The 14,511-nt window shown below is 48.0% G+C and overlaps 1 protein-coding gene and 1 long non-coding RNA gene across 10 annotated transcripts in view; one reads left to right on the forward strand and one right to left on the reverse strand.

The window, feature by feature from the left end:
- LPIN1 (lipin 1) overlaps nt 1-14,163 on the reverse strand; it is a 116,916-nt gene extending 102,753 nt beyond the window's left edge. For 2 of the 7 annotated variants that reach the window (XM_019021406.4, XM_055377517.2), the window contains exon 1: nt 2,134-2,436. Coding sequence is in view for 1 of the 7 variants with exons in the window: in XM_055377513.2 (XP_055233488.2) it covers nt 14,104-14,154 (51 nt within the window). In the remaining 6 variants the exon portion in view is untranslated. Of the gene's footprint in view, nt 1-2,133; nt 2,466-13,931; nt 14,077-14,103 lie in introns of those variants that run through there. The other 5 variants (XM_055377513.2, XM_063696056.1, XM_063696057.1 and 2 more) reach the window with 5 other exon arrangements.
- LOC101138022 (uncharacterized) lies at nt 2,537-6,374 on the forward strand. Of its 3 annotated transcripts, none has more exons than XR_008676739.2 (4): nt 2,537-3,289; nt 3,629-3,704; nt 4,289-4,512; nt 5,961-6,374. It is a non-coding gene; the product is annotated as an uncharacterized lncRNA (long non-coding RNA). The 3 variants fall into 3 exon arrangements; XR_002004744.4 differs by having other exon boundaries at nt 4,289-4,413; XR_010129826.1 differs by lacking the exon at nt 3,629-3,704 and having other exon boundaries at nt 4,289-4,413.
- Nucleotides 14,164-14,511: the final 348 nt, after the last annotated feature.

The following is a 14,511-nucleotide window of genomic DNA, read 5'->3' on the forward strand; positions in this document are numbered from 1 at the left end:
TTGAGGATCGTAGATCAGATCTTGGACCAGAAAACCTACACTAGTAGAAAAACTGGCAACATTTGAATCAATTCTATGGCTTATTTTAAAAAAATAATAACTGGCTCAACATTGCCACATATGCCTACTATCACATGATTGCTAAAGTCCCAGAGGCTCGAGGAGTTTGGGAGGGGGAGGAGGGCTGAGAGGGTGCTGGGGTGGGAAGAGAGGCTGAGGCTGCTCTTAAACAGATGGGATCTGATCCAGACCTGGAGGAGCTTTGGACGACAACCAGGACAGATGAGCAGAGAAGAGATGGGGGGCGGGGGAGAGCGTGGCTGGGAGTAACAGTGGAGCAACACGTTTAGCAAACCTTAGGTAATGGGAAAGTTCAAAACGTGTTTAGGATTCACTTGCAGTTTATCACACAGCCCTATGGGTTTGTTGAGCTGTTAATATGGGAAGACAGACAGAGACCGATTCATCATGGCCTCAGATGGCAGCCTAAGGAGTTAGCGTTTTGTCCTGAAGTGCCGGGAGAGCCATTAAAAGCTTCTAAGCAGGAAGTAAAACATTATGAAACCTCTGTTTTATTAAATGAATCTGGCTATGGCAGACATTTCATATGCCGGGCAGCAGCTGAGGTAGAAAGGGCTTCTATGATGGTCCAGATGCTGGGTGATCAGGTAAAGCTATGACCATGAATTGACTGCCATGGAGAACTGATGAAGGGACAGTGCATTTCCATCATCTTGAGTCTATGAGAATGGATCACTCCAGCAATAACACCACCAGTCACCACACAGGCTCAAGGTGGGGCCACAGTAGCCTCTCTGCCGTGTGTTAAGTCCTGATCCTGCCCTTTGAGATGAGAGTCCTTGTAGCTTTATCTCTTAAATGTCCTTCTTGGATTTAGGAAAGCTGAATCTTCATTTGTTTCCACATTCATCCATAAAAGAAGGGCAAGAAATCCAGGGAGAAAAAAGTGATTCCGGGATTGTGCCCACGTGTTTCCCTGCCAGGAGCCTCAGAGTGTCAGACCACACTGGCTGGCTGTTTCGAAAAGTCTCTGACAGCCACCTTTTCCCAACTCAGAAACAAAACAGAACAAACAAAAAAATCCACAACTTTAAAATCCCAATGGAATTGCGCTTCCTATAAATGTGTGTTTGCTGATCGTTTTTGCATGATTAATGGTTCCCAGGGTTACATAAAATTCTAGGGACCCCTCTTTCCCATGGAGAGGGAAAGAGGATCAAGTCAGGAAAGGGTGAGGGGGCCCAGAGACAGATGTCACCTGCTTCCAACCGTGCTGTGGGCTCTCTCTGAGTCCTGGTTTGGGAATTGAAGTTCTGGTACCTATTGTTCTCATCCCTCTAAAAGGAATTAGGCTCTGAGGATTCCTGTCAGGATCCAACTTGGGGAGTTCCCTGTCCCTGAAAATACTCTCAACATCACAGGCTGGCCCATGCATCTAATGGCAATTCCTTAGCATTCCACATGTTTGTCTGTTTGTTTTTGTTTTTGTTTTTGGGACGGAGTCTCGCTCTGTCCCCCAGGCTGGATTGCAGTGGCACAATCTCAGCTCAATGCAGGCTCTGCCTCCTGGGTTCACACCATTCTCCTGCCTCAGCCTCCCGAGTAGCTGGGACTACAGGCGCCCGCCAACACGCCCGGCTAATTTTTTGTATTTTTAGTAGAGACGGGATTTCACTGTTTTAGCCAAGATGGTCTCTATCTCCTGACCTTGTGATCCGCCCGTCTCGGCCTCCCTAAGTGCTGGGATTACAGGTGTGAGCCACCGCGCCCGGACACGCATTCCCCATGTTAATAAAATATTGGGGGGAAAATTATTGTCTACATTAGAATTTTATAAATGTGGACCACAGTTTATCATTCTTACAAGAATTCCTTGAGAAAGCATCCAGTTACACTGAAAAGCTGGCAAGACCTGTCTAAAAGCCCAGAGTGAACCAGCAAACAGAATCAAAACTCCCTGTCTTGTTGCACAGCTCCAGTCTCCCCAAATTCCAGTCACTGCCCCCTTCAGCAAGCCAGGGCCTGAGAAGCCCGATGGGGGACACATTGACCTGTGTCACCGGGAAGCTCTGGAAGCATCGTGATTCCCCACCCTCCCTGCCTGCCCTTTACCTTAGCTTTCAGAGGAAAGTCTCATCTCCCCATCAGAAGGTACATTGTCAGGACCTGGCTCAGCTTCCATTAACTTCAGATAAAGGCCCCTGCTCATGGGAACCTGGGTCTCTTGGTGGATTCTCCTTTTTCTTCTGATTTTCTAGTTCTCAGCAGGCTGGGCCACCCACCGCTGGGTGGCTGCTGTTAGGACAGGCATGGCTGGCCCCGGTCTTGCCCTTCATCTCTCTTCCCTCCTCTTCCTTCCCTCAGGCTGCCTCCTCGCCTCCCATCCTCTCTCCCTCTCCAGCTTGCTTTCATCTGTGCCCTGCGCATGGGCTCTCCTGGGAAAGGCCATTGTTGGGCGGCAGGATTCTGATGCCCCCCACGGGGACTATGACATCAGCATTTGGTGGTGCTCAGAGGAGGAGAGAAAGAGATGAAGAGGAGTGAGCAAGGTTTCAGGAGGGGGCACGCAGGAGACCAGCCCTGGATTCAGACTTGAGCCTGGTCCACACCAGAGGCCGATAGAAGGCTTGGATTACAGCAGGGGCAGGTTCTTTCACAAAATCAAATTTCTCCACTGATTTCTGAATTCACAGCAAGCTAACTAGAAGAGATTTTTAATTCAGAATGCTGCACTCCAACAAACTGAGAAAAACATTGAGGGAGGGAATACGGAAATTTGATGGTATCTACTAAGTTTGATATTGAGATTTTTGTAATAAATGTTGTTGAATAAAAAAGGCATCAAGCCCCTATATATGAGCTCTTTGAAATGCCGAAATCAGAGGGATAAAATGAAGAATAATTACAGTACACAATTTTTGAATTATTGTCCAATCAACTAAAATTAGAAGTTTTTAACATGCTAAAATGGAAAGTTATTCAACAGAATGGAATCCCTTAAAATATGACGGAACTGCCACTTAAGCATCAGAAGTCTGCTCAGGTGTGACCCTGGGAGCCCAAACTTTTCATGGAACAGCAAGGAACATCCCTGTGCTCCTCCTTCCCAGTCTTTTTTTTTTTTTGAGGAAGTCTCGCTCTGTTGCCCAGGCTGGAGTGCAGTGGCGAGATCTCAGCTCACTGCAAGCTCCGTCTCCCAGGTTCACGCCATTCTCCTGCCTCAGCCTGCCGAGTAGCTGGGACAACAGGCGCCGGCCACCATGCCCAGGTAATTTTTTGTATTTTTAGTAGAGATGGGGTTTCACCATGTTAGCCAGGATGATCTCAATCTCCTGACCTTGTGATCTGCCCGTCTCAGCCTCCAAAAGTGCTGGGATTACAGGCGTGAGCCACCGCACCCAGCCCGCCTTCCCAGTCTTTACATAGATGCTTAGGATTCAAGGCGGTTTTCTTCTCATTAGCAAGACTTAGGCACAATCACTATGCCTAGTACCAAATCTCTACATTCAGGAAAGAAGGTGCAACTTAGAAATATCAGTTCATGAACCATGGGTCATCTCACTCTTTGGGAAAATGTAGAGTCAAGCCAACTCTCTTGATCTTCCAGGCACACAAAACCTGCCTTGCCTCTCCCCAGTTTGAACAGTGCTTTTGAACTTTGATGGAAAAGCCACATTTGGAAGGTAAATTCTTACAGGGAAGAGATTTTTTTTCTTTTGTCTCTAGTTCATGGCACCTTGGATAGATGTGTGTTCACTGCAGAGTCCTACAAAGCATGCTCTAATGTTCAAAGGCAGGGCAGTAGGTTCTAGTAACAGCGTGGGATTTGCACATGCTTTGTTGACTTTTTATTATGCAACAGCACCTTTTAAGTCATGTGCTAATATAGCACATTCAGTTGTCCTATATGAGAGTGTGATTGTTCCTAAAATATTCACCAATCATTTGTTCTAAGTGCTAGGCTCTTCTGTAGTATTTTCAGATCTTCCTTATTAAAATTTGGGAGCTAAAAAACATTCACTTGCTTCTGAAATCATGATTCTCATCCTCAAAAGTGTACAGTATTCTACTGAGACTGAAAGGGGTGTTACTGAAGCCTGCATGTTCAATGGGCTACAAGATTCTGGCTTATGTAACACTCCCGCCAGCCTTATTAGAGTAAGGTCATGTAGCTTTGCATTTTCCCAACCCTGTGATCTTGGGCTGCACAAATACACACCTAATAGCCTGAAACAAAGGAATTCATTTCCCCTGGGCTTCTCTGCAGGTCGTACCACCCTTAACAAACTGCAGTCCCTACTGGCCGTTACACTGCAGAGCCGTGACAATGATGGATCTCCTGTTTGGAAGAGAATGACCCAGGACAAAAGGGATGACCAAACCATGGTCTAAGTATGATATCTGAAGCTGCTTAATCTGCAAAAGGAAACCCAGTGTGAGGAATGGGAGATGGAGATGTGGAGGCCTAGTGTCTAAGGGCTGGCATTCAGGGTAAGAATTACATTTGTCTGTAATCTCAAAGGCTAGGAAGGATGGAGCTGGGTGGATTTGGGATCACCATGAAAAGGACCTATGAGTAAGTCAGCCCTGCGTAGAGGTGATCTGGAAGCCCCCAGCTGCACCCTCAATTGGAAAGGGGCTGTGGAGGGGTCTTCAACATGACTCAGCAAATGGAGCTAGATTCCTTCAATGCTCCATCCAGCCGTAAGTCAATGAAATAGCCCCCTCCTTCTTTTTCTCTGCCTTCCAAACTGAACTACTGTATCTCTTGCAAAACCAATTGGATAATTCTGTGTTAAGCTTCCTGTCTCCCACACTAAGCAACCACAGATGAATGATGGTTGTTGCAGAGATGGGCAAGTCTGGCTTCTGAGAGCTGCCATTGAACTTCTCTGTGCTGAGCTGGCATTAGCTCCTCTCCTCTCCCCTCCCCACCCTGCTTAGAGAGCGCTCTCCACATTTGGAGGTTTGTGTCACCCTTCTACGTGACCAGGGCTTCTGTCCCATGAGAAGAGAAGGGACAGGAGGACTCTGTCTGAAGGTTCTGAGTTTTACATTTGCCCATGGGCCAGACATCAGGCTCTGTCCATGAGGTGACCCAAGTCACCAGAGGAAAAGTGTCTGTCCCCAATCTCCACATTAAATTTGCCTTGGGCCTCAACCAAACTCAATGTTTTTTCCTCCTAGAACAGTGAGGATATAGACCCAGTTAAAAAAAAAAATCCCACAGGTCTTTCTGGAGTCTGGGGTGTGCTGGACAGGGTGTGGGGAACTGGGGACCTGGGTTCTGGTTAGTTCTCTGTCCCTTACTATGAGACCCTGCACAAGTCACCTGGGGAACTCCGTCCTCACACTAGAAAGTGACACAATGGGAAATAGAGGACCACCAGGACACCTTTTAGCCATGACCTATAATTAACATCTCTATGATGTGACTTCACAGGCACAGATCATCTTGCATCCTCACCCCTGACACACACACACACACACACACACACACACATACACACACACACATGCAGTACAGTAACTGTCAATCTCAGGTCCAAGATACCCCAGGGCATCTCTATTCATCTCAAGGGATATTGATATCATTTCATAAGAAGGAATTAATGCGAATTCACCTGATTTTAAAATAGGTAACATCCCACCCAATACTTTCTCCTCTCCCTCCCCTGGGGACGTGGAAGTGAAGATTCAGGCACAGCTAACCTAATTGGAGGGAGTTCTAAGCAGAGTACAGCACAGTCTAGATAAGGAATCAGTTGGGAGTTTCTGGAATCTCAAATGGAAGAGAGGGAGGCAGTCAGAGAGCAGGGCGTGGGCAGACAAGGACTCGCCCTGTCCTAACATTACTCAGTCTGAATTCTCCTCTCTCGCACCTTGCTTCATATGCCTAACCTGACACCGTACATCTGCTTGGTCTTTGCTCAACTCAGCTGCAGCATCCTCGGGAGACAGCTGGATCAGCTACAGAGCTTCAGAACGACACACATCACTCTGCCACGCACACTGCTCCAGCTCCAGCATCCAACATCTGACCACATGTCGGCAGCCACCGCTGACCTGGCTTCACTGTTTCTCCCCAGGTCTAAGCTTAAGCCGCACTGCATTGCTTCCATTTCTTCATGCTTGCTCTGTTCCCTTCTACCACAGGGGCTTTGTGCAAGCTCAGCCTCAACATGGATCTTCCCCCTTCTTCACCTGGTCAACAGCCACTCATTCTTCAACCTTAGTTTGAGCATCGCCAACCTCCCCGGCTATGTCAGTTCTCCCTGTTAGACACCCTGGCTGTTCCACATATCTTTTATTCAAAGTAGTTACATATTAAAGCATTCCGTTTGTGCATACAATTATTGTAGAATTGCTTCCCAGCAGACAGATGCTATAAGAGGGAAGAGACGTTTTCTGCTTAAGTATCTAGTGCAGTGCCTGCCCTTAATAGGTGCTCAACAAAAATTTTTAAATGAATGCTTAAATACCATATCATGGGTCATGTCTGGTTGCAAAAAGATATTCATCATAATAAAAATAATAAACTATAATTAAAATATACTCATCATCATAAAAATAAATGAACTGGGCAGATACCGGTGTTAAAGATATCACTGCCTTTATTGTGGGCCATTTTAGGATGCAAGGCACAGTAGGGGTAAACAATTAAGAGAGACTTCTGTGGTCTAGGAATACAAGAGCTAGTAAATACATAATGTCTCCAGGAAGAGAAAGGAGGACAGGCAAGTCGGAGCAAGCTGCCCGCTGGGGTGGGAGAAGGGAATGATAAAAGGGAGGATTGGAAATATACACCAAAATGAACCATTCATACAACATTTCTATTCACAACTCAGAATTCACTGAACAAAAAATGACCATTCTGTATACGATTCCAATTAAATGCATTATTGTTGTATCTGATTGTGCTAGTGCCTGTCGCTAATCCATGCCACAATGATTCATGCTTTAAAAAAAAAAAAAAAAAGAAGCAATTGGTTATAAGGGCCACCACAGTGCATTTCTAGATAAGAGCTCAGTGACTGTTAAGGGGCACCTGCGTAAGAGCTCCATTAACAATGCTAGGCAAGGAAGAAAACCCCAGGGCAGATGCCAGACGGAGCAAGAGACAAACATGCATTTATTTTCCGTTTACTCCAGATAGCTCATTAAATTTCAAGGAAACTTCAGAATTTAAAACTCACAGCAATGTAAAGAACAGGAGGGGCATCTTCAATGGAGAAGATACTTCATCAAATTTGGAAAGTGAAAGCAAAGGGAAAGTCTGACTAAAATAACATAGAGCAAGCTATACCCTGGACTTCCTGCAAAGGGGGCTTCAGTGAGGAAGGGGCCCATCTGCTCACAGAACTCAAGCAGGCACTGGCCTCAGGAGCCCCAGATAACAGCCAGCTCCTGGACTTTTTATTCCAGAATGAACTCTACCAGCTGGATCTTCCAGGCAAGCGTTTTATCCCGTCCATGCTAAATAAAAACAACCACAAAGTGCCAGGCATTTGAGGAAACCCTGCAATGTGAAAGAGGAAAAATAACAAACAGGGGAAACAATTCCAGAATAAATAAAAATAATGAAGGGAACAGAAGAGAAATTACTAGGAAAAAAAATCCCCATATCAGAAGCTCAGATTTGGGTTGCTATTTCATTCATAAAACAAAAACAGAATAATGCTGTAAAGAAGAAATAATTAGAGAACAAAAAAAGAAGTTGGAAAAGTAAACAATTTGGATTGTGAAAATAATAACAATAGAAAGTGAAATTTACAAAATCTGCCAAATCACAGACCAAAAAAGTCGGGCAATAGAAGATAAAAGAGATAGAGAACCACCCCTTGCGTCCTTAGCCACCACCCTTTGCTTGTTTTTCCATTTTCCTTTCATCTCTCGGAATATCTCATCAGCTGATATCTATTAGAGGAGAAGGGAATTGTCCCCCAAGAGACTAAGTTCTGAGCAGATGAATGAAAAACGGCTACCTCAAGACACATCAGTGTGAAGTTTCAGAACACAAAGAGCTAGCAGAAGATCCTAAAACCTTCCAGTAGGAAAAAATAAGATAAAAGCTCACCTACAAAGAAACCAAAGCCAGACAGGCGTAGAAGGAACATTTGCTGCTAGAAGGTAATGGAACACTGTGTACAAAATTCTGTGAGAACTGAACATCAACCTCAAATTCTAAATTCAACCCAACTCAAATGTGAAGCCAAATTAGAGATTAAGACATGCAAGCATTCAAAGTATATCTCCACACACCTGTAATCCCAGTACTTTGGGAGGCAGAGGCAGGCAGATCACTTGAGGTCAGGAGTTCGAGACCAGCCTGACCAACATGGTGAAACCCTGTCTCTACCAAAAATACAAAAAAAAATTAGCTGGGCATGGTAGTGGGCACCTGTAATCCCAGCTACTCGGGAGGCTAAGGCAGGTGAATCACTTGAACTCAGGAGATGCAGTCTGCAGTGAGCTGAGATCGCTCCACTGCACTCCAGCCTGGGCGACAGAGCAAGACTCCATCTCAAATATATATACATATCCTGACCCCCTTTTCCTGGGAGGTTACCTGGAAATGTACTCCAGCTTTTGCTTATTGTAAAAGAGGAAACTAAGAAAGAAGAAAATAGCAATCCGGTCACAGTGGCTCCAGTGAGGACCTCCCAAGAGGACGGCTCTGTGGGAGGACTTAGGAGCAAGCAGGAAGAGAGAGATCTCCTGGAGAGAGGTCCTGGGAAAACAGGGTTACCTACACAGGGAGCTGTCAGTCTGGGGAAACTAGAGAGTGTGATAAAGGCATTAAAAGCAAGGAAGCAATGGAAAGAACTAGAAACTACTGAAAGAGAGCAACTTCTTGTAGAGGTAAAATAGTGCTTAAGAACAAGGTCTCTGGACATCTGTGGGTTTGAATTCTAACCCTGCCACTTTCTAGCTGTGTGACCTTGAGCAAATGACTCAGCCTCTCTGTGCTTGTTTTGTCAGCTCTCAAACAGAAATCATAATGGGACCAACTTAGAAGGCTGTTGTGAGGAATAAATGAGTTAATATTTCTTTTTCTTTTTTTTTAATTTTATTTATTTATTTTTTTTATTGATCATTCTTGGGTGTTTCTCACAGAGGGGGATTTGGCAGGGTCATAGGACAATAGTGGAGGGAAGGTCAGCAGATAAACAAGTGAACAAAGGTCTCTGGTTTTCCTAGGCAGAGGACCCTGCGGCCCTCCGCAGTGTTTGTGTCCCTGGGTACTTGAGATTAGGGAGTGGTGATGACTCTTAACGAGCATGCTGCCTTCAAGCATCTGTTTAACAAAGCACATCTTGCACCCCCCTTAATCCATTTAACCCCGAGTGGACACAGCACATGTTTCAGAGAGCACCGGGTTGGGGGTAAGGTCACCGATCAACAGGATCCCAAGGCAGAAGAATTTTTCTTAGTACAGAACAAAATGAAAAGTCTCCCATGTCTACTTCTTTCTACACAGACACGGCAACCATCCGATTTCTCAATCTTTTCCCCACCCTTCCCCCCTTTCTATTCCACAAAACCGCCATTGTCATCCGGCCCGTTCTCAATGAGCTGTTGGGTACACCTCCCAGACGGGGTGGTGGCCGGGCAGAGACGCTCCTCACTTCCCAGACGGGGTGGCGGCCGGGAAGAGGCTGCAATCTCGGCACTTTGGGAGGCCAAGGCAGGCGGCTGGGAGGTGGAGGTTGTAGCGAGCCGCGATCACGCCACTGCACTCCAGCCTGGGCAACATTGAGCACTGAGTGAACCAGACTCCGTCTGCAATCCCAGCACCTCGGGAGGCCGAGGCTGGCAGATCACTCGCGGTTAGGAGCTGGAGACCAGCCCGGCCAACACAGCGAAACCCCGTCTCCACCAAAAAAGTACGAAAACCAGTCAGGCGTGGCGGCACACGCCTGTAATCACAGGCACTCGGCAGGCTGAGGCAGGAGAATCAGGCAGGGAGGTTGCAGTGAACCGAGATGGCAGCAGTACAGTCCAGCTTCGGCTCGGCATCAGAGGGAGACCGTGGAAAGAGAGGGAGAGGGAGACCGTGGGGAGAAGGAGAGGGAGAGTGAGAGGGAGAGGGAGAGGGAGGTGAGTTAATATTTCTAATGCTCTTAGAAAAAAAGAACCTGTCACCTGATTGTTGCTATATAAGGTTTGCTAAATAAATTATTTTAAAAATTCTAAAAGCCGTATGAAAAATATGGTCGTCCAAATAGAAGGAATAGATCCCAATGATAACAAAGTAATAGGCTTAAAAATAAAGAATGTGATGATTTCCACGTGATAGGCTAATGTCAAAGTTTGAGGACATTGTGTGTTTGGAGGGTAGGGGGGATGGGCAGGGAGTAGTATTTCTTCTAACAATAAAAAAGAGAGGCAAACATAACCTCCAGGAAAAACACCCCCCATATCTCTCCCGGCCAAGAAAACTCTTTACAAGTAAGGCAGTATCTGAACATAGAACAAACTAAAATATGATGAGATTACGCATAAATGCTAGAGTATGAGAAAGAAGATCATTGGCATATGATGCTCTGTAGAATCAGCCAGACCCTCCTCTATCAGGTGTGAATCCACAGGGCAATGTGCAAAGATGCATCAATTAACTGGGTAGGAACAGGAGACTGTGGCCTTCATTGTGAGCCAGTATTTCCCAGTTGATTCTATAAGACCAGACACATAAATCGCTTTGATCACATTTTTCAAAAATAAATCTAAGCCCTCTCCCTCTCCCTCTTCCCCTCCCCCTCCCCCTCTCCCCACGGTCTCCCTCTCCCTCTCTTTCCACGGTCTCCCTCTGATGCCGAGCCGAAGCTGGACTGTACTGCTGCCATCTCCGCTCACTGCAACCTCCCTGCCTGATTCTCCTGCCTCAGCCTGCCGAGTGCCTGCGATTGCAGGCGCGCGCTGCCACGCCTGACTGGTTTTCATATTTTTTTGGTGGAGACGAGGTTTCGCTGTGTTGGCCGGCCTGGTCTCCAGCTCCTAACCGCGAGTGATCTGCCAGCCTCGGCCTCCCGAGGTGCCAGGATTGCAGACGGAGTCTGGTTCACTCAGTGCTCAATGTTGCCCAGGCTGGAGTGCAGTGGCGTGACCTCGGCTCGCTACAACCTCCACCTCCCAGCCGCCTGCCTTGGCCTCCCAAAGTGCCGAGATTGCAGCCTCTGCCCGGCTGCCACCCCGTCTGGGAAGTGAGGAGCGTCTCTGCCTGGCCACCCATCGTCTGGGATGTGAGGAGCCCCTCTGCCCGGCTGCCCAGTCTGGGAAGTGAGGAGCACCTCTTCCCAGCCGCCATCCCATCTAGGAAGTGAGGAGCGTCTCTGCCCGGCCGCCCTGTCTGAGAAGTGAAGAGCCCCTCCGCCCGGCAGCCGCCCCATCCGGAAGGGAGGTGGGGGGCAGCCCCCGCCCAGCCAGCCACCCCGTCCAGGAGGGAGGTGGGGGGCACCTCCGCCCGGCCGCCACCCCGTCCAGGAGGTGGGGGGTGCCTCTGCCCAGCCGCCCCTTCTGGGAAGTGAGGAGCCCCTCTGCCTGGCCGCCACCCCGTCTGGGAGGTGTACCCAACAGCTCATTGAGAACGGGCCATGATAACGATGGCGGTTTTGTCGAATAGAAAAGGGGGAAATGTGGGGAAAAGATACAGAAATCAGATTGTTGCTGTGTCTGTGTAGAAGGAAGTAGACATAGGAGACTCCATTTTGTTCTGTACTAAGAAGAATTCTTCTGCCTTGGGATGCTGTTGATCTATGATCTTACCCCCAACCCGGTGCTCTCTGAAACATGTGCTGTGTCCACTCAGGGTTAAATGGATTAAGGGCGGTGCAAGATGTGCTTTGTTAAACAGATGCTTGAAGGCAGCATGCTCGTTAAGAGTCATCACCACTCCCTAATCTCAAGTACCCAGGGACACAAACACTGCGGAGGGCCGCAGGGTCCTCTGCCTAGGAAAACCAGAGACCTTTGTTCACTTGTTTATCTGCTGACCTTCCCTCCACTATTGTCCTATGACCCTGCCAAATCCCCCTCTGTGAGAAACACCCAAGAATGATCAATAAATAAATAAATAAATAAATAAATAAATAAATAAATCTAAATCTAGACAAAGTTTCACTTCCTCCCCCGACAAAACATGCTCCCTCCAAGAAGGCTAAAATTTAGGTCCAGTCCTCTCCCAACCTAAAGACAAGACATAAAAGAAATAAGCAAAATATGGTTTCCAGTAACTGGGCCAGGATAAGCTAGAATTCTGAGAATTGTTATTCTTATTAGAAATGTCGCAATCAAAGTACACATCAGCCAACAGGGAGGCACAACATGAATGGTGTTGCTGCTTCTGATGTAGCAAATTGTCCCAGCATTCCAGGACTTTTGCTGTCTTGAATCTTGTTTGGGGATAGAGCAGGGGGAGGTGGGTTGGTGAGTGTGTATTTCTTTGAGTTTCTGTATTTCACAGCTAGATTCTTCAAACCAAGAGCTTGACCTCTTGGAAAAACTTTCCCTCAAACATGTCTCCACTCCATGGAGAATTAATCGCTGGCTTCTCTGCACTCACGAGTCCACGGGTAACCCTGTCATAGCACCTGACACACGGCACCATCATTACGATCCCGCTACCCCCTCCCCTGCTTGGTGAACTCCAGAAGGAAAAGACTAACCATGACACACTCATCACTGTGTCCCCAGTGCCTAGTACAGTAGCACAGTCACTAGGAGGGAGGGAGAGAGGAGGACAGTGTCAGGGAGAGGGACAGAGAGAGAGAGGAGACTGGGAGAGAGAGAGTGAATGAGAGGGAGAGGGAGAGAGGGAGGAGAGAGAGACTTTGAGTCTTACTTTCTCCCCTGTTGCCCTTCCTCCTCATTTTTGGTTTTCTCATTACTAAACATTCCTGGAATTTAGGAACCTACCTTCTGCGGACAGCGGGACACAACAATGATCAATGCCGGGATAGAAGGAGAGGCGTGGGTTGCAAGCCTGCCTGATGCCCCAGCCACCTCCCCTTGCCATGCGCCCTCCAGCGTGAGTCTGTCCACCTTGCACACCTGAACTGCACCGTCCACTGTGGACTGCAGTTTGGTGTTTCCAGCCCAGACCTTGTCCCTTGGCTCCAGACCATGCATCCAACTGCCAGCTGGTCACCTGCCTTGGGAAGTTCCATGAGCAGTTCACACTCAGCCAGGCTAACAGTGGACCCCAAGCTGCCCCCCTGCCTCCAGGTCCACCCCTATGGCTGTACTCTCACAGGGCTGCAGATCTGGAGGGGACATTGCTTGCTTGGGGCCTTTCAATCCACCTGCCCCAGCCCCCTGTATACCATTACCTGTAGGATAAACTTCAAGGTCCTCAGAAAAGCAGACGAGGCCTCCTGGTCATCGGTACCCATCCTCCTCCTCCATTTTCATCACCTCTTCCAGTCACATCCCCCAAATCTCAAAGACACTGTGCTGTTTCTTACCTCTGTGCTTGGCCAACTGGTATGGCTCTTTCAATACCCTGCAGAACACTCACCTTCTCTTGGAAGCATTTTTCTGAAATTGCTTCTGAACCCCCCACCCACGCAAGCTGATACAAGCCCTACTTCTCCTCTCCCATGAGGCCCATGGTGGACAGCAAGCATTTTCTGCTCAGGATTCACTGAAATCCTGCTGTACGTATGTGGAATGCAACTCAGAGAAGTCAGGTAACTTGTTCAATGTCACACATGCTGTAAGTGGCAGAGCCATGACCCAGATTTTGCACTCCTGATCCAACACCCCTACCATAGATGGTGGACGCTTTCTGTAATTTCACCTTTGAAGCAGGAGCCTCCTGCTTGGCGCCTCCCGTCCTGAGCTCCCTGTGTTGCTGGGAGCCCAGCTCTGTGCAGGGGGGGGATGGAGGCCAGTGGATTGCCTTTCCTTACCTGCCTCTCGTGTGTCCTGCATATGGGGCCAGAAGCTGGGCTGGAAACATGGTAGCCATGAGCTCCTGCCCCACAGTCTGGAGAATGGGACTGAACCACGGGAAGCTGCCCGAGGCCACCTCCATGACTATGTGGCCTGCGCTCCCACACACAGGTGAAGGGGGTCACTTACTTCAATTTCCTGCACCTTCTCACAGAGCAGAACTTCTCTCCCTCCAGGCATAACTGCCACTAACTGCTCTCTCCTCAGGATTCCTGGCCTCCATCTGGCCCCAGTCCCTGCCAATCCCCTTGGAAATAAAATTTCTGCTCCTCACAGAGTGCCCAGGCCAGGCCTTCCTTGCAGCCTTCTTCATCCATGTCACTGACACCTCTGGACTTGTCTCAACGACGAACTCTCACTCTGCCTGCGGCCGCGCTGAGCCTCAGGTGTCCTCTGCAAATCCTTAGTCCACACTCTGTTTCAGTGTCCCTTTCTAATTGTGGGCTCCTCGAGGGTGGAGACTAAGTGTTACTTTTGTTCCATAGCCACAAGGCTTGGACCAGGCCACAGTAGGGACACTAAGCATTCCAGCGTCAT

The sequence above is a fragment of the Gorilla gorilla genome, chromosome 12, assembly GCF_029281585.2.
Source record: "Gorilla gorilla gorilla isolate KB3781 chromosome 12, NHGRI_mGorGor1-v2.1_pri, whole genome shotgun sequence".
Lineage (NCBI taxonomy): Eukaryota > Metazoa > Chordata > Mammalia > Primates > Hominidae > Gorilla > Gorilla gorilla.